Below are 19,793 nucleotides of genomic sequence, written 5' to 3'. Positions count from 1 at the left end.
CTGCACAAAGGCTTCATTTAGATAGAAAAGCAGTTCACAAATCATAACGAACAAGGTCTGAATAAACACAGGAGAGACTTCTGTGCCGAGCATAAACCGCATAGTTAGACAACACTGATAGCAGCGTTTTCTGTTTGTCCCTTTGTTTTTGTTAGAAAGATTAATCCCATTGCAGACAACTGAGAGTTTTTGAGACATTCTGTACAGACAGTTAAACAACTATGTCAAAAATTTCATCCTTTGCAACCTTAGGCCCATTCACAGAGAAAGAGACATACCCATTTTTAGAAGAGCATCAGGGCCAAATGTATTTCCCATCACAAAGACAATTCATGAGGGGCACAGGTTTTGTTGTTGGGGTTTTTTTGTTTGTTTTTTTTTTTTTTTTTTTTTTTAAGTAAGAACAAGAGAAAAGAAAAAAATCAAATGAAATTTCTTCAATGAAATGCAATACACAGAACGTGGTAACAAAGATCCATTATATTGCACCAATTTACACCATGGACCAATCCTGGCTGGTAGTGTCACATGCACAGTTAACCATGAATATTAGTAAGGATCAATAATAATAATAATTTAGCTGGTCAGGTAACTTGATTCAAGCTAATCTTTTCTGTTAAAATGGCAAGAAAAGGGATTCTCTATGAAGTTGATAATACAGTAGTGGAAAACCAGAAAATGTTAGACAAGCATCCATTGCAAATCTGTATGCTCATCAGCTGTGTTATGCCCCAGATCCACTATGGGTCATGAGATAACTGACTGCCCAAAAGGGGCCAATGGAGATGCAAGGATTCAACCACATAAAGAAGAAAGAAAGAAATCTCTTCAGTGTAATTCCCACAAGATGTTTATATTCCGACCACCACATCAGGAAAACCTTCTAATGGCCATAAATTTGAATCCCCATGCAAAAGCCCACAGTGACATTTGGGCAACCAGTACTATTATCTCTGACAAATCTTCTTTCTCTTTTTATAGTCTGTGGGTGTAGATTTGTGGGTGGGGCTTTAGAAACCTTTTGCACAATACAGTGGTGATCAGCACCAGATGTGCAGAGAAATCAGTAAAAGCAGTATCTTAAAAGGTTTTCAATATTGTACCTTCCTTTGATGAAAAACAGCAAAGAAACAACAACAATCATCTTTCTTTACATCCATTAAAAAGGGCACATTCATTACAAGTAACAAAAAACGTTAACGAGAAAAAACTTGGCTTAAACGTTTTTTCCTTGTTACAAAATACCAAATCTTTCAAATTACACATTTTTTTTTAAATGTTCTGTGTTTGGGGTTTTTTGTTTGTGTTTTGTTTGTGGTTTTTTTTTTTTCTTTCTCCCCGCCCCCCCGCCCCCTTTTTTTCTCTGAACTGACATGATCCTCTGAAGCAAAGTTATCTGGTTTCATGCCTTGGTGGAACCCAGGCCTTCTCAAGCAAATATTGCTTTATTTTATTTTAAGTTTCTAACAGAGCAAAAGCAGAGTCACTGCAGAAAGAAGCAATGAAACAAAGGAGGACGACGTTGATGGACTTCCCAAGGTCGCTGCAGGTGCCAGACAATGGTTCCCAGGAGGGGAAAATATGGTTGTTTAAAAACAAATTTGGTGTATGTGGCAAGCGTGGATGTTTCCCCGTGAGATCCAAGGTGACATGTATGACGACAGACATAGGAAAGGAGTAAGGGGAAGAAGGGAGAGGGGAGGGAAGAAAGGACGAGGAAGAAAAAGAAAGAAAGAGAGAAAGAGAGAAAAATAGATAAAAAAAATTAGGTCATAAATATAGAAAACATAAGAATCAAAGGTTTATTTAATTTCGTAAATTAAAATGGCTAAAGGTTAAAGAAGAGCATAAGCACATTCACACCGACAAAAGGGCTAGTTCAGAAGCTCAGCAATGTCCAAAGCTGCAGAGCAGGGTCCAAGTCAGGGTTTATGGCGTTCGCAAGCAAATGAGATTAAAAATGATGGAACAGAGGGCTCAGTGAGAAACAGAAGAAAATGGTTATCTGGTATCTGAAAGGACAACACTGCCTTTTACATATAAAAAAATAAAAGCTTTTGTGTAGCAGACAATCCACCTGCCTGTCCAAGTTCCTCCCCCAAAGCCTGTTCTACCAAGGACTTGGATGATTGATCCAAGTGACTACAACCCTGGAGGAGCAAGAAGGTCTCAAGAATACAGGACTGACTTTTCCATTTAGCCTTCCATCTGCTCGTAAACTACTCTAATGCAATTATTATTATTATTACTGAGAATAATACCCTTATTCTTCCAACCACTTTAAGGACACTGTACAGGTGATGATAACAAAGCACTCTACATAATAAATATACATTTTGTCTGCAGGAAATTCCTAGCTATTACTGTCAAGCAGAGCAATGCCATGTTAGAGGCACCGGCTCTGACTTCTCCTATGTAGCTCATTTTGAAATCAAAATGTAAAAGCTAAATACCATAAAAATGACAAGAGATGCTAAAGGAAAGTAATACACAGAACCTCTTCCCTACTGCAATTTGGCATACTTGCCTTCATTTCAACAGAGGCCTGTGGTTTGCATGTCAGAAAAAATCTAGCCTGCCTTCTGGAAATATTTTCGTCAACATTTTTGTTTGGGGATCAGCTCAGGGAACCAAAGGGTCTGGAAACACCTTGGAAGGCCTAATAGAAACCAGATTTCTCTACAAAATGGAAAAGACCCAGAGAAAGAGAGTCACAAATCAGCATGGCCAGCAGTAATCATTTCACTGCACCGTGCTCTACTTGTCCCTGAACCAGAGCACATTCTTTCTGAGAATGAACTGCACCCAATCTGTTGGGTCAATCCTGCAGCAAATTTTGCACTCCAAAATGACTGCTTTTCAAAGTGCTTCTGACAATTCCAAGTGCAACATTTGAGTGGCAGCCTCAAATCCTGATTCCTCCTATGCTTCAAACCAGACTAAATGAGGAATAATTTCAGAGGCCAAAGAAGTTCCATCTGTGATAACAAACTGGACCTCCCCCCCATTTTTTTAGAGTGTCCCTGCCCATGTTACTGTTGGATTTAAAGGGCTTAGTGGCATCTAGGCTTTTTCCTCCTGCCATTGCCATGGACTACAGTATGAACACTGTATTCCAAAGGCAACAGCTTTCTCAAAATTTGCTAATACACCTGTGCAAGACATCCCAGCTGTCCCAGGTAGCTTTGGTGTCCCATTAGGCAAGTGACAAAGGCTAAAAGAGAATATCAGCACAGGAAGGCAACAACGATTGCGCACAAAGGAGTGTGGAGGAACAAAGAGACTGATCGGTAATTGTAACTTTCCATCTCGTAACTTGTAGCTTTAACTTGTATCTTTCTATCACAATGCAAAGGAACCACCATCTGCTGTGTCCAGCCTACCGCATTTGATTGTTCAGCTCTGAACTGACCTTAAGGCACTCTTTGCCAAATTACCCTCACTTTCTCCTGCCATATCAGTCACAGTTGTCCTTCAAATATGCGAGTGTAGTAGGTATGAGAGCTGTTGAAAATGAGAATCAAAGAGTAAGTTGCTTAATGAGTTACTGAGGGTCCTTCCACCCAAAACTACAGCCTTGTTCAAACACACATCCCAATTTCTCTTTTGATCCATTTCCCTCCTCCTCCTTCTCCTCATCCTCCCTACCATACCCATAACCAACCAGGTCACTCATTTGTATGCTTAACAACAATTTCTGCACAAGGTCTCAGCTGTTTCCTTCAGACAGGAAGGGAGCAGGCGCAGTGGGGGCAGACCAAGGATTGAATTCTCAGTGCAAGCGGAAGACTGAAGAAAACTCTCTAGTTGTTCTGAAGAAAAACACGAGACTAAATTAATAGTCTAGAAGACGGAATTAAATCAAATCACTCCCTTTAATATGGACTGTCAGCACCAATCTTGGCATGAATATGCTTAACTCTGGCTGTGCAGTAGGGACTTATCTTGACTGACTCATCAGCTTTAAAGTTTGTCTATCTGCCTTTAACCGATCAGAACTTTAATTTATAGGTAGTCCAGCAATTTCATCCTTGAGGTTTTGTTTTGTGTTTTTTTTTTCTCTGCCCCCCCGCCTTTGTTTTTTTTGTAATGTGCAATACTACTACCTGTGTAGAAGATATACGAACTGTCCTTTCCTCACCTTCCAGTGAACTGCTACATTCCCAGCACCTCAGCTAACAGAATCTGCTTGCTTTTCGTAGCATTTGTGCTTCTACCTCACTTTTTAAGCACGCTTTTAAGTACAGTCTGTCTGAAACAAGACTTTCCAGCAGCATTCTAATGCTATTTAGTTACTTTTCCCTAGTGCCCTATCCAACATTAAAACAGTGTTGTTTAAAAATTACTGTAATTTTATCTTAATTTCATTTGATAATAAAACCTTCAGAGAAAGATTTTAACTCCCTCCCTTTCCAACTGCTAACAAACTCCTTATGCCTTTATTATTTATTTCTCCAAAGGCTGAGCTGGATGGACAAACGAGCAGTAAGCAAGCCAAAGCAGATTTGGAAGGAATTGGGAAATCCCATCTTCATTGGGAAAAGCATCGCCCCAGAGATTTGAATGGTCTCTCTTGTTTTAGCTTAAAATGGGAATCCCACGTTCTCATTTCAGAAAGTGTTACCTATCCTCTACTTTTCTCATCTGGCAATCCTATTACCCTGATACAAAAAGTCAACATTCCCTGCAAACAGTCAGACAAGGATTTGTCACACAGCATTCCTAACAGTGTACTGCTAATGCTGTACATACTGTAACATGGACTACAGTACAGGTATGTACATGGCAAAAACTAAGCTCTGGATGGGTAACCAATTGTGATAATGGCTTTAAGCAAGCAAGTTGTCAGGGTTACTCAGGCACATTAAAGGATGCAGCACTGTTGCATTAATTAGAAGCAGAAAAAAATGGTAAAGCTTATGACTGCTGTACCTGGGATGACAGTAGGCTGAGCAGAAGTTCGGAAAGCATAGTGAGCTGGCTTGGACTTCCCTTGCTGGTTTTCAGCTATCACATAAACCTCATACTCTGCATTCCAGTCCAGGGACTTGAGCATGACGTGGTCACTGCCAGATGGAAGTCTGATCTCTGGTTTCCATTCTGAGGAATGCTTCTGCGGAGCAGCGAGATGGCAGGCAGGGATGCAAAACACACAGCACAACATTAGTAGCCAGCTTTGAGAACACTGTAATGACTAACTAACAAATGGAGAAGTGGGGAGGTTTCTACACAAGCACACACTCCTTAGCTAATTCAGGGGTGCAAAAATGTCATATGCTGTTGGCTGTACATGGAGAGGACGAGAGATACCGAAGCAGCCGCTTTCCTGCTCAAAATCCTGTCTTCTGCAGCGTTACCACACCTGAAGAAAAACCCTCAGTTTTTCCCCCCATCTTTGCCTCATCACAAGACTACTTCCATTTCAGAGGTGAAAAGCTGCATCTTCTGCACATCTCTGCCCTGCAACGCACTCCAAGAGTGTTCTTTCATGCCTTAGTATGTCAAATTTAAATAACCTAAGAGACAGAGATTTACCTCTTAACATGGTTCTGGCCTAGCTTACCACTGCCATTCTGTTCTGCACTACTTAAGAGAGATTTTTAAAGGTGCATACAGCTAGTAACTTTGATAATTCCTACTCCAGTTTCAGGGAATCCAGATGTACATTTCACCCAGATGAATTTGAAAAACCCACCGCCAAGATACCTTGAGACAGTCTTAGGCAGTTTTCTGGAACTCAAGTGTACTAACACACTTTTCCATCTCTGCTGGTATTTATGGTTCTGTGATACTAGATTGTCCTTTTGACATTCCAAAGACCACATCTGCCGGACTCAGTCACTGAGAAAGTGTCCTGCTTTCTTAATAGATGGAAAGCTTCCATATTTCAGCTCAAACACACTGGTACAGCTGAGCTGCCCCCAGGTGGATTAAGACTGAGAAAGCGTGTAGACAATAGTTTCAATAACTTCTGGCAACTCTTTCTGCTGCCCTGAAGAGCTTCACATTCTCACCAACCCTCTCTCAAGGTCCTATTCCTCAAGGATGTGCTAAGCAATCTTTCTGACCAGCTGTTCTTGTTCTGGTGTGGTGGCGGGTTTTTTTAATGTGTTCCCCCCCCGCCCCCATTGTAGGAAAAAAATATCAAATTCCACATAACACAAAACAAGGGCCATGTTCAGCTTACAACAATACTAGCTGCTCATCACATAGATGTTCAATCTGCAGAATAATTAATTTGGTACCGAAGCACCCATTACTCAATCAAATGTGGCAATTTCAATGACCAAAAGAAAGTTATGATTAGATACATGCCTGGAGGTGGGCAATGTTCTACACTATGAACCTCTGGTCCACAGCTATTTAAGTTGTTGCTGGCAATCCCATCTCACAAGTATATGAAATGAAATAACAACTAAGTGCACATAATTACCATATGCTCACAGTTCTAAAAAAAACAGCATGGAGAAATAATCTTTCCTAGTCAAAGTGAAAGAAAGAAAATGAGACAAAGATTTTGTATGTTGCTTCTGTGCATGCCGTGTCTCATACCCTATACACTTCCACCACATCTGCTTAGCATGTATTCCCATACCGGCCTGCCTACAAGCTTCAGGGCTGTCTGCCAACACAGTGAAGCCTGAGTACTGAACAGGCTAAATACAAATCTGGCATAAGCGTCAGTCATACTTACAGCTTTGTATTTGATCAGATAATGTCTAATTGGGGAGCCACCATCATCCTGTTTGATAACGTTCACTTTAATGGAGTTACCATCTTCTCCCATCTGACCTTCCAGTTTGGGTGCGCTGGGTTCCCCTGAAACAATGGTGGATTTAAGTTTAATTGTAAAAAAATTAATTAGGGGAAAAGTATTCATCAAAATCAGAAAAAAATTTCATTATACTCAGCTGCTGCGGTATCAGCCTCACTCTGACCCAGACAGACGACACTGTGTGTCTAGGGTACAAATATTTGCAAGACCCAAGTATTTCTCGCATGTTTGTTTTCACTGATACAAGTTACCGTTTTTGTGTGTGCCAGAATGGAGTCAGAGGCTAAGTGAAAAAGACCTCACCCTTCCCCAAGAATATCCTTGAGCAATGACCAGTTCCTCACTATTTTTGTTGCAAAACATTTATGTGAAACATGCGAAAAATGTCAAAATGTGGCAAACAGGCAGGCTACTCCTGCAGCCATTATATAGATGTAAAGAGCATCATCGAAAAGGGCCATATAGACCTTGTCATACAGACCTGTGCTTGCACTCTGAACGTTGTTTAGGTTTTATAGTTGCTGAACCAGAGACTCACCGGTGTGCTCACTTAAATGAATGTGGAAAAAAGGGTACGGAATCACAACAGCACATCTTTTCACTCAACTTGCACTGGTGTAACTAACTGCAATGAATACAGGCTGGAGAGATGTAGACCCCTTCACTCTTCTGTAATAACCATTTTTAAAAGAAAAAGCTATCATTTCCCAATTTGCACCCCTGAAAACTGAAACACACTGATTTACAACCACACCCTTTCACAAGGGTGTGAAACAACTGCTTTTTCTAGCCAATTCCTCCATAACCTGCACCCACCATCTGCAGATGATGGTTCCCCAATCCAGGCTCAAGTACTTGCTCCTCTTACCTTTACTGTAACACCTCTCCTAACAAGAGTCAAATCCACAGATTGTCCGATTACACATCTACACCCCCACCCCCACAGAAATACTGCAGCAGATCCCTCAAGAGACAGGCATCCTCCTTCCACTTTCATATTACCCCAGGGATCCATTTCTTCCAAAGTGCTCTGACAGCCTGTGAATTTACTATGCAAGAGAAATTATGACCTATTTATTTGTTTTTGTGGAAAAAGAAACACATAACTGAACAGCCCCCTGTCCCCAACAACATAAGCATCAAATTAGCAAAAGAATTTAAATGATAAAAAGAGTACTGGTCTCTCTTTTGAAAAGTGACATAGACCACAAGAGAGCTCAGATCCTGCTGATTTTCTGTCAATGCCTGTGTGCTTGCTTTGCTCCATTTCGTGTAAAGGCAAGAATGGCTCAGGTTCCTCTAATGCCAATGCTCATGTGAGACTGGAGTTGGAGCTATTGTTTCTACAGCCCTGAAATGTCCCAAGAGTTTAAATGCTAGTTGACAAAATCATAAATCTCGCTGAAGCTTACTACATCATTTTACAGCACTTAATTCTGTAGTATCATCTCTGTGATGTAGTCTAAGTGCTTAAGCCATGAATTCTGGGCTTAAAAGCTTCTTAAGAACTTTTGACTGTGTTAGCTGCTATTCTCTGGAAGCCATTCTGCCCAATTTCTTTATGCATAATTTGAGCAAAACCAACACTGCAATTATTTGTAAGTTAAAACTTACAAATCAGCTGCAGTTGGCAATTCTAGCAAACTCCTGAGATTAACTACACTCTGTTGGTTGGTCTCATTACAAGGTCCTAATTGTTAAAGATATTTTATATAATAATTATAGTGGTTGAATGTTAAAAAGCAAAAAATTCCTACACCTCTGTTTAACCACAGTTACGCATATTTTATGCATTTTGGAAGCATTTCTATTTATTCATCTGAGTGGTAAACAGCTCATTTGGAGCTGACTACAGGAAATTTATATACCAAGAATACAACAGACAATGCACATCCTGTGTTTTGCTGTGCACCTTGACAAATGTTTACAGCCCCAAATGTTTGCACAGGTCTGCTAACGCTGAACACATACTTTACTGTTCTAGCTCAAAGTGACCTACAGTTCTGCTAAAGCACCTCTGTCTTCACTTGCAGCGCCGCTTGTGATTTGGACAATAGGCTTTCTTGAACACGTGTTCACGGATACACCGAAGTGTGGTGAAATACAGTTAAAAGATGATCCAATTCTGAATGTATCCCAAAGAGAACAATTCCAAAACTCTGAAACGTGATATTTGCAACTTAAGAGCCTGAATGTTACCAAATGTGAACAGAACCAGGACACTGAAGGAACATTTGTGACTTTTTAGAAGCTCAGCCTGTTGCCTAGAGTAAAACTTTTAAAAAGATTTAGTTATGTTGCGTTATACTAAAAATGAAAGGAAATAATAAGCCTGTAGTTGTATTAAGATCAACTTTGAAAGATAACATCGGTCATGGGAATTTAGAGGATCTTCTTTCAACCCAAAAAACATTCTCAATTCTATATCTATTCTGTCTGGATTTGTATTCAGTTACTAATGGAGAGCACATACATTTCTGACTAGACAGAGAAAGGTTAATCTTTCAATATCTTTAAAAGTTGATCTTCAGAAGTAATTTGAAGCCCCTCCTCCGCCCCCTTCCCCTCCAAAGAAAGAATTCAAGCACGGTTTTTGGTTTTTTGTGAAACATCAATGAGAAAACTGCAAGACCTAGACTGAAACAGTAATTTAAGATTAATTTGATTTTCTTGCAGGCTAACGCATGCTCTAACATACTAACTGTTCCAAGAAGGAATTACGATCCATGGATATACAGAGCTCTTTGATGTGAGATACATACATTCCTGTTTCACAACACAGTAACTCCTCTTGAAGATGTAAAGAGGGAATACTCCTTTTTTCCATGTTACATTTTCCTTTTCCAAATCCTTGCCTCTGCCTATATCCCCATTACAAGAGTCCCATGATACAAGTTGGACACTCAAGAGCTGTATTCCACCCTGTGACAGGTTTCTTAGTGACTGTACATTGAAAACACAAAGGTAATGCCGTCGAGGTGACCGTGGTGCTGCCCTTGCATGGACCTCTAATGCAGTTTGAAGCAGATGGCGCACAGGAATAGGTCCTCCTGGTTATGGTGCAAGAGGTACTATGCACTCCTCTGGAGTTCTCCTGGTTCACACGGTATAGGGCCATTCATGTCTCAAGAAAGAATGCGAGAATTTCGTGTTCAAGCGATGACCACCCACATTTGCCATGTACTTATAGACAAGAGAGTGGATTTTTACCTTTACTGCCAACTAACTGAGGCTGCATATTTAAAAAGCCCTTGCCAGCCCATGTTTCTCCTGGAATTATGAATGCTGAAAATTACCGCAATAATTGTGTCATTACTATTAACCAATAATTAAATGAAACCAGAAGCAATTGTTCTATCAGTTTTTCACACAAGAAACTAGCTCCCAGTAATAACGGGGGTGAGGCATTCATGGCTACTTATTTTGCTGCACACTGAGATACTTGACACTGCTGAAACTTTTACGAGCAACAATGTTTAACTGTTGCCATATTTGTGATAGACTTGATGAATGGCTTCACTGATAACTACGTAGTACAAGATCAACATCTCCTCGGTACTCTTCCCCATTCTCACCTCAGAGAGCTAATTAGTAATAAGTAAAGAGATCTTGAAGTGATAAGGGAACACTGTACTTACAGAATTTGACCTCTTACCTAACACAGGCTAGAAATTTTTTCCAATGATTGAGTACCACGACTAAAACGTGAAGAACATCCTTTGGCAAGATGCTCATTCTTGACAGACTTAAAATGTCAGAGATGCTGCTGTACCTTATTACACAGACATTCCAATGATTAATTACCCTCTCTGCTGAAACTTTTCATCACTTTGAATTTTCACTTTCGTGTTTCTAGGTCCCGATTCCTTCCTTCCCCAATAGTTTAAATGCACTTCTGCTCTCAGAAACATTCTCTGCAAATAGGAGAATACGGACCACTCCTAATGGCTGAAACTCAACAGGTATAAAAGGGCAAGCCCTGGTGAAAAATACTTTAGTTTTCTCTCCATGAATACATGGCATTTAATTTATCTTAAGCAGGCAGACGTAATCCAGATACAGGGCTGTAAAATTAAAAATGGGTTAGTGTGTAGTTTCAAACAAAGGAGGAAGAAGTTTAGTGGGAAAAGTTTAGTCCAGCAGAATCACCATCCCTATAGTAAGTCAAAGTGTCAGTAGCTGAAGAGAAAAGGTTGTCATCAGAAGGTTAGAGAAGAAAGTCAAAAGTCATGCTCACAGAACATGCATCCTCCCTACGGGATGGGGGCTGAAAAGCAAAAGTGCATTACAAAGGTGTCTACATGCCTGGAGATCTCCCATTTACACTGAGATGACTGGACATATTGCAGAAATCTGCCTATTCCACCCATAAAACGTGGGATCCTTAAAGAATCCCCCTCGTGATGCTGCTGCTTAGCTTATTGAGAGTAGACAGCTCCAAGCATGCCAGACTTCTTCTGTATAATCATTTTACAAACACCTAGCTGCTTAGAATTCACTTCGCTGCAGAAGGAGGGATGCAGGATCTTATGCTTTCACTCTACGGTGCGACAATGCTGATTATGTCTGAGCCAGGTGGCACCTTATTCAGCCCAGCAGCAAGTATCTAATAATGCAAGTGGAGCCCCTGGAGGGCAGCAGACAAGCAACTTAAATTTTCACACCTATTCTTTACTCTCCTTGAGAAATGGAGAAATTTGTTCAAAGATGTAAAGTTTATGGGTTTCAGCCACCCTACATACTTTGTTAGAATTTGACCACTTCCACTGATTTAAGCTTCACCCATAGGACACTCTTCAGCAAAGGAAAAAAAGTAAACCAAATAGGTGCTTTACCTAAGAGAAAAGCCAGTAGACATGCATGGCACACTGCCTGCTTCTTGCAGTTTAAACTATTTTTGAGCGAACCTTCTCTGGAGCTGAATTCAGGAGACTTCATGAAGTCCTGTATTTTGAAAGGCAACTCATCGGCTCTATGAAGGCTCTTCCAAAGGCACCATTGCCCAGAAATTATGAGGTGTGAATTAGACAGCCATCAATTTCATTAGTGCCTCTTAGGAAACTATGTCTGTTTCTGCTCTCATCTTCTGTGGCTCTGGGGCCTTTTGCTTTTCATTAACTCTTCTTTCTTTACCTTTACAACCACAAAGAGCTGCACAAAAAAAACCAACCAGACTCAAGCTCTTCAACACTCATCTGTCCAGATCCCTCCCCCATTCCTTATGGCTGACTTCTCAAGAAACAATAATGACATCAGGAAAGACTCCTGGCTGCATTGGTTTGCCTAACATCAGATTTTAGGCCAGAAACATCTTGCTGGCCAGTATGAGACACAAGACACTGGGACTAGGTGGCTCCAGTCTTGCACCTCCTATCTTCTTAGGAAGCAGCACAATCATTTTACTGGTTTCTATGAGAGCTAATCAATTGCTGCACTGTACTGGATTACGATGCAGGTCCCAGGAGTCATCTAAGTATCACTGCATGGTCCTTCTCTGCCAGCAACCAAGTTTGTTACTTTCAGAAAGGAAGAAGCCAATACTTTGCTCTCATAAGAATACAGAACAGTACATTATGATTTATGATGGCCCTGCCCTGTCAGGGTGCACATCATTTGGAATCCAGTATTAAACTCAGAGGTCCATTCTTTGAGCTTCAGATGTAACCCATAATGAATATAACCAATTGTACTTGAAATAAGGAACCATTCTGCAGGCTCCTGAATCACTCACTACCTCTTAGCTCCTACACATGATGTGAGGGTAGCTGAGGACAGTGCTCTGAGCCGTTACATTTTCAAATTATTTTTTATCCACTCCTGTAAGCCAATAGCACCAATAATCTCCTGCTGCAGGGAAGCACTAAATGCTTCCTGGTATCTTTCCACCATTGTTTAATTTATATTCAAAGTGCTTCCTTGATCTAATGCTAGTCTGATGTGGTTGGATTTCAGAAGCTAACTGTTTTTAATTATCTGGGTTTCAGAGAGCACCACAAGCACCAGGACTGGATGCAGCTGTAGTGAAAAAACCTGAGGTGGGTAGAGAAGAGACTATGAAAAAGCAGCACAAACTTTTCCCTAGTCACAGGACACTGAACACATGCAGTACAGTGATAGCAGTGCAAATGACAGAGACCTTTTATCACATCTCTTCTCCACTCCCATCAAATGTGTTCCTTCTGACCACCTTTGAAAAGCAGCTCAAATTGGTTACTAGACAACTGCAGCACTTTAGACTAGGAACTTAAATCCTTGCCCAGCTGGCACTGAAGAAAGATCCTGCATCCTTGCTGTGCTTAGAGAATACAACTGCAATCTATGGTAATTTATGCAACACATGAACAAGGAAGCAGCTGATTTCTGCAATCTTTGAGCATCATGTAAATAGGACTAGATTGCGATCTACAGCATCACGATTTGAAACAAACATCAGCCATACCTATGGAAAGTCTCCATGAGTGGTAAATATACAGGGGTGAGAAAGAATAGGTAGGGAGTCTTCAGAATGCACATAAGAGAAGCAAATAGCAACAATCAAAAATAAGGAACAAAACCAGAAGAACATGCAAAAACAAGACAACCAAGTCTTCAATCCTCCTGGTTTTTGACCAGAGCGAGAAGACACTAGGGGAAGAGGGGCTGCTTTCATGCTTGCAGTCATGTGGGAAGGTTACTGGTGTTAGTTTTGTTTTCCTGGCAAACTCCAGCCAAATCCTTTCCTGGTGGTGGTCCAAGACAATAAGGTGATTTCAGAATTCATAGACTGAAAGAAGCCAATTGATTCCTGGTTTTCGAAATTAGTTGTTTAGTTGGGGAAACAGAAAAGCAGGAGTTTCCCTCCCTCCCCAACTTTAGATTATGCACAGAGGATTAAGTGAAGTTGTAAAAATCAGTAAAACATAAAAAACGTTGCAGAAAATGTTTTCACTGCCACACACTTCACTTGGAGACTCATTTCATCTCCATAAGCTGCAAGGGTCAATCATTTGCTTCTTGATTTCATGGAGATCACCAGCTACTGTAAGTGTTGCTGGTCAATGAGTTTAGATTAAATCCCTTGCCAGGCTTTGAGACAGTGTGTGGGAGGAATGAGGTGCTCTGGCAAGAAAGGTGCAATAGTACTTCTGATGCAAATTGTGTGAAGTCTAGCTCCCATCGTGTACTCTGTGTGTGCCCACATATACTACTGTATAAAACATAGTTCCCACTCTAGCTATGTTTAAGTTTTACTCAGGATAGAAAAATTTCTTAAATCATAATGTGACTTGCGTACCAATAACTAAATTTCAGAGATAGGTGATTTCGGATCCTTTTGATAGGCTACTAAGTATGTATACTGTGAATGGGTGTGTGTGTATATATATATCTCAATATAAATATATACTGTATTGGGTCAAAATGTTGCTAAAGCAACAGGAGATACGGTGTTGACATTATCTGAGCATCTTACCCACAATCTCCCACCAACTAGCAGTCTGTAGTTGGCACACTGCTACCCTGAAAAGCAAAAGGATTTTTACCATTGGTGTTAATGCCAGAGAGAGTTTTAGAACCTTACTGGAATGCCGATTGTTGGATTCTGATAGTGGAAGAAGCAAATGACTGAGCCACATGATTTTTGTCTTTATTGTTTTTTTTTTTTTTGTTTTTTGTTTTTTTTTTTTTTTTTGTCTTGTCCTCCCCCGCCCCCGGTTTTTTCAAGCTCAGTGTGGAAGACTGAAGTTGAGTTCTTCACATGCAGACAGTGGTGAGCAACTTCTCCAAAAGGCTTGTAGAAGGATTTTGGAGTGATGGAATTTGGAGATCCCTGGTCACTGGCCAGAGGGGAATCCTCATCCCAGATCTAGGCAACCAATCAGAACAAAGTATTTTACCTTCTGTTCACCAGCGTGGACGACATCATCAGCACCATGCAAGCCACATGACAAAGTCACATGATACGCACGCACATGATTGGTTGAAAGGAAAGTGGAGGAGGTCACATGGAAAATATAAAAAAATTAAAAAACTGATGTAAACAATGGGCAAGGGAAAAATCAACAACAGAATTACAGACTAAATAAAATAGAAACAAAATTAAATTAGCCAGTATATATCAGAAACACTGGGGAGACAGTAAAATCACCTGGAAATACAAGAATATTAAACCATAGAAAGCACTGAGTTATGACCTTGTGAGTGTTAGGCACAGCTGCATCGCTGCATATTAATACCAAGTCAAAGAAGAAACAAAAATTATTGTAGAGTGTGCACCAGAACTTGGACAGCTGAAGGAATCCACAAGACTGTTGGAAAGAAAAAGGGAATACATTGTTATTCAGAAACAGCCCACGTAGCAGAGGTGAAATGGTCAAAATCATAGCCCACGCAGTTCAGTGAAGACAAACCTTGGCATTTCATATTGATGTATTCTACCCCCTGCAGAAACAATTATCTTCCTAAATAGCAACAACAATAATGACTGAAAAAGAGAAAAACCCGCTGCGCGTATACATTTGCAAGGACAGAGCTTTCGATCAAAGAGCTGCAACCAGATTTTGGTCCAACTGACAGTTGTCACTCAAAGTGCATAAGCTCCGTCCAACTCATTCAGCCTGAAGATTTGAGAAATGGCACGAGTACAATGAATTACACTGATGATTTCATGTGTGCAAGGGCTTTTTCTGTCAACGAGGAAAGGAATGAAGTGCTCTGCACTGGAAATTAATTACAATTGATGGCATGAGGAAGACAGCTACTGCTGAAAGAGATGAAAAAGAGTGCAGACTGCATGACAGGGGAATGAAAAGAAAAGAAAAAAGTAAATCAGTTGTCAGGCTGGAGGACACCACTAACTCCATGCTCCATTTCCCTTCCTAAATTACTATCTATAACTTGCATTTTTCATGATCGTTCCTTTGTCTCATCTTAATGAGGCTACTTCACAGTGCTCTGGTACTTCCCTGTTAATTTGGTGTAAAGAGAATTAAACCCCTAATCTTTTGGGTGCTTCTATCTGACAAGATTAAGGGCATACCATTACTGGGGAAAGAACTGATAGTACAAAATGCAAAATCGATTTGTGATATCTAAGCTTTCAATCCATTTTCTCTAGTTATAAACATAGACTCACGGAACTCCAGGTAAGCATATCATGAAGGAGAAAAGTTTAAGAGTTACTGTGAGATTACCTGAAAAAGTCCTCAGTGTCTTCTGCTCATGAGGAAACATACTTCCAAATCCCCAGTAAGCTTAACATAACATGAGATATAAAAACAGGCAAGTGAGGTTGCCTTTGAGATCACTTCCTCCCTACAGAAAGCTTTAGTTAAAGATCAAGGGCAAAATAAGTAGTATAAATATAACCAAAAGCTACCTCGGATGACGCTTCTAAGACACAGAAGAAGTTTGGAAATACTGTCTTTATCTTACAACCCTGAAATTCCTCCTGTTGTCATGGGTAGAAGTCAGCTAGTCCAAACACTGTCGTCTTGGAGCTTGCAAGAGGAATGAGGCCCTGGTACACGTAGATTTCTACTCACAGGCAGTACTTAGGTGAATCTGAGAACACAAGGGCTTTCATAGTCAGCTCTGTCTCTCTCAGGACTATTCGACCAAGGAACCTGATAAAAACATCTTTTATAGCTAACATTAATATCAGGGTTTGTTAAGAGATACGGACCATTGACCAGCTTACTTGCAGATCATATTTTTAAAAAGGATGAAAAGAAGAGATGCAGTTTTGTCTGTTCTGTGAAAATGCTTCTCTCTAACTCCATAGCTAACTAGATCTTAGAGTTGTCTCTTAATATCAAACTCCTTTGGAGACAGGGACCTCAGCATTGTTTTCCTTGAGGCACTGCAATAGCAGCTCTTGGATTCTGGTTGGACCCAGGCAGTGGCAGCAAATACACACATCTGTACTTATTTCCTGGTAAATCTAGAATGAGTGAAAGGAAAAAGAAAAGGAGTGTGAAAGACAAATGAATTAATGAACAGCTTTTATCAAACTTTCACATGTCATGTAAATAGGCTTCCGACACACACACATGTCTATCTTCTAACAAATACTTGGTGGCCAGGCCCATTTCATGGGGAAAGAAATTCCTAAGCAAAAAGCATCACCAGCTCCTTGGTATGCCCATGTGACCTTTTTCCCAAGACTGCAACCTATTTTGAATTGACTACATGCACTGTGCAAGATAAGACAGAAAGAAACACTTGGCTTCCACCTGCTTGTCTCCTGCTCAGTGTCCTCCACCTCCCGCATCCTGCAACTGTTTGAATCTGTTGGCCAGTATCTAGTACATATGAAAAAAGTTCCTATAGATTCTGGAAAACCAGGAGACTGGGTAGAAGACAGACCCAAATTAGTACCTCAACTGAAAAAAAAAAAAACACCACAAAACACCTCTTCAAGTAACCTCAAACATTGGTAGGCAAACCAGATTCCACAGTGGAGAGAGCTACAAGATAAAATTCATTACTGCCACTGATGCAGAACTATTGATCTAAGCAATCTAAGAGGATTAAGTCAAAGGAGATATATGTTCCTAAACCTCTTACAAGACTATAGACACCTCCCATATGTTACTGATCACATAAAATCAAAAACCTCACTAAAGCCAGTTAAGAAACTTCCTTCAAGTTTGTTAGATTTCAATTAGTTCCACTGCTTATTTTCCTGACTTCATGATGCTACACAGCAGCTGTCAATTTCTAATTGATCTTGATTTCATTCATTTAACCACTGAGGTTAGGTTAGGGTAAGACACAAGATCATTCAGCATCATCATCAATAATTAAACGATGCAAAGTTATATGAGCACCTGCTTTGTGCCAATGCCCTTTTATACTTTTTGATATCGCATATTCATATGCCGCAGAACAACATAGCATACAAAACAGATGTGTCTACTATTTGCATAAATTGACTATGTGCACAAATGACAATGAGGCAGTAAGAGGTCAGATCTGCTTCTGTTCAGTATAAGGCTTGAACTTCAACTTAGGTGAAAAAGGAAACTTTTACCTTTAAAAAACCCAACACACACCCCCAACAAAAGTGTAGAAAATGTTTATCATGAACTAGCTCTTAGTGTCTTCTCTGGGTAAAAAGGCCCATTCTTTTTAAGGAACAAAAAATGTTCTGTAAAACATTAACACAGCATTTTCCCTCATAAGTCCAGCTATCTCCTAGCCCCACATATGAACAGCCATAATGGATTCTCTGCTTCCTAAGAAAAAAAGAAAAAAAAAAAAAAAGATTATTAGAAGACCTGCTGGTTGCGACCTTTCCCCTGCCCTTCGCCTTCTCCACCCCACCCTCCAAACTCTGATCCAAATTAAAAGTTCTCTCCAGCAATACAGAACCACTACCACTTCAGATGCATCAGTAATTACGATTTGGAGTATTGTATACAGGAAAAATAAGGAAAGCATTCGTTGTGGTCACTGGCAGACAAAAGGACATTTCATGCGATGTGTAAGACCATGGAATGTGCCAGTCATAAATGCAATCATAATTTTTATTCTTATAATTCCTTTGACAGTTCTAGACTAGCCGTACTATCCTCTCCCTCCATCCCAAACCCCCAAATTCTTGCATACTTCATGCTTTTAGTATTTTCCATTTAGAAGTGATGAACCATTTCTAACCCACTACAGGTAAACACACAGGTATTTATCTTAAAGACCATATTAACAGAAACACATACATTTTATTATTGCAAATCAAAGAAAACCAACACAAAACCATAGGGCTTTGTAGAAACGATTTAGTTGCTCAAAACACACATATGCACCATATAAACCTATGTCTTCCTGAAGTATTTGTCTTCCAGGACTATGTTGCAAATACTTGCTTGGCTTTCATATTGGCATGTGATTGTCTATAAATCTTCTCGTACGTGTAAAGATTAAAATCACACTTGATACACCCACTCAGTATCAGGAAGGTGTGTCACTGAACTCTTAACAGCTAGTCTAAAACAGACATTTCAAAATGGTTCTTTTACGTACAAATCAACTAATGCAAGTTTTACCTATTTTTCCTTAGACTGCTCAGATCCAGCGTGGAAGCATCTGCTTACCTGACCCAGTCTCACTGGAAACGGCTATCTGAGAAATGGTACTGAGCAAGACCTGAGGGAATCTGAATCCAATTCCCATTTCAGATACGGACTTCTGAAGTCTTAGATCTCTTTTAATGCGGGTGGGGTATCAGTGGTAAGATGGGGCAATGCTCCCTCTCCCCACAGTCCTCTCTCCTGTAAGATATTCTACATCCTCATTTGCATCTTGTTTCAACATCCAGCATCCATAGTTGTAATATCAACTGGATCTCCCTAAATTCACAGAAAACAGACCGAGGCAGGGTAGCAAGAAGATTATTTAGTCCACATCCCTTTTGCAAAGGCAGCTTTAACACTAAAATCACTAATGGAAAACATGAAAGGAAAACATTCCTTTTGTAAAAGATAATTTACATTTTTTCCCCCTACATGTTTCTTCTAAATCTTGTATTTCCATTTTTTACTGCATGCTTGGTAGGACAACAGGAAGAGAAGGAAGAGTGGTACCATGCTGGGTTCTTAACAACTACATGCTCACACAACACATTAATGCCAGATTGTTGGTTAACAGACATCAAAGTAATGCAGTATAGTGCTTTAATTCCCTCAATAGAAGGGCTACAGCATAACAAATAGCACTCCGGACCAAAGGGGAGCAGTTCCCATCTACTCACTTGGTGGCTCTGAGCTTTCGGATTCAGCAAGAGTCTGAGTTGCTATGGAAACATGAAGGATAGATAGGACACGTAAAGGTGAAGCATACCATGTAAATAAGTTATAAGAGGCAGAGACGGGGTGAAAGAAAGGAAAGAGAGGAGGTCTAATGAGGAGAGAGTGAGAATTATACTGAATCCTTATGGCAGATGCGTATTACCTGAAGAGGCTGCGAAAACTGTGCTCTGCTACTGCTGTTTTCCAACCCCTCTCCACAGGGAGAGTTGTGCTGCCAGATGCAGGCCCTTCCA

At 40.3% G+C, this 19,793-nt stretch overlaps 1 protein-coding gene across 12 annotated transcripts in view; it reads right to left on the bottom strand.

The window, feature by feature from the left end:
• Positions 1 to 19,793, bottom strand: part of NCAM1 (neural cell adhesion molecule 1) — a 145,110-nt gene that overhangs the window by 12,144 nt on the left and 113,173 nt on the right. For 9 of the 12 annotated variants that reach the window (XM_074561197.1, XM_074561193.1, XM_074561198.1 and 6 more), the window contains 2 exons: positions 6,695 to 6,819; positions 4,933 to 5,113 (listed from right to left, as the gene is read on the bottom strand). In XM_074561197.1, coding sequence (XP_074417298.1) covers positions 4,933 to 5,113; positions 6,695 to 6,819 — 306 coding nt within the window. Of the gene's footprint in view, positions 1 to 422; positions 1,544 to 4,932; positions 5,114 to 6,694; positions 6,820 to 14,649; positions 14,653 to 19,502; positions 19,545 to 19,793 lie in introns of those variants that run through there. The other 3 variants (XM_074561199.1, XM_074561200.1, XM_074561204.1) reach the window with 2 other exon arrangements.

The sequence above is a fragment of the Larus michahellis genome, chromosome 17 (genome assembly GCF_964199755.1).
Source record: "Larus michahellis chromosome 17, bLarMic1.1, whole genome shotgun sequence".
NCBI classification, from domain to species: domain Eukaryota; kingdom Metazoa; phylum Chordata; class Aves; order Charadriiformes; family Laridae; genus Larus; species Larus michahellis.
The sequence above is the reverse complement of the archived record's forward strand: the minus strand, read 5'-3'. Positions and strand labels throughout refer to the sequence as shown.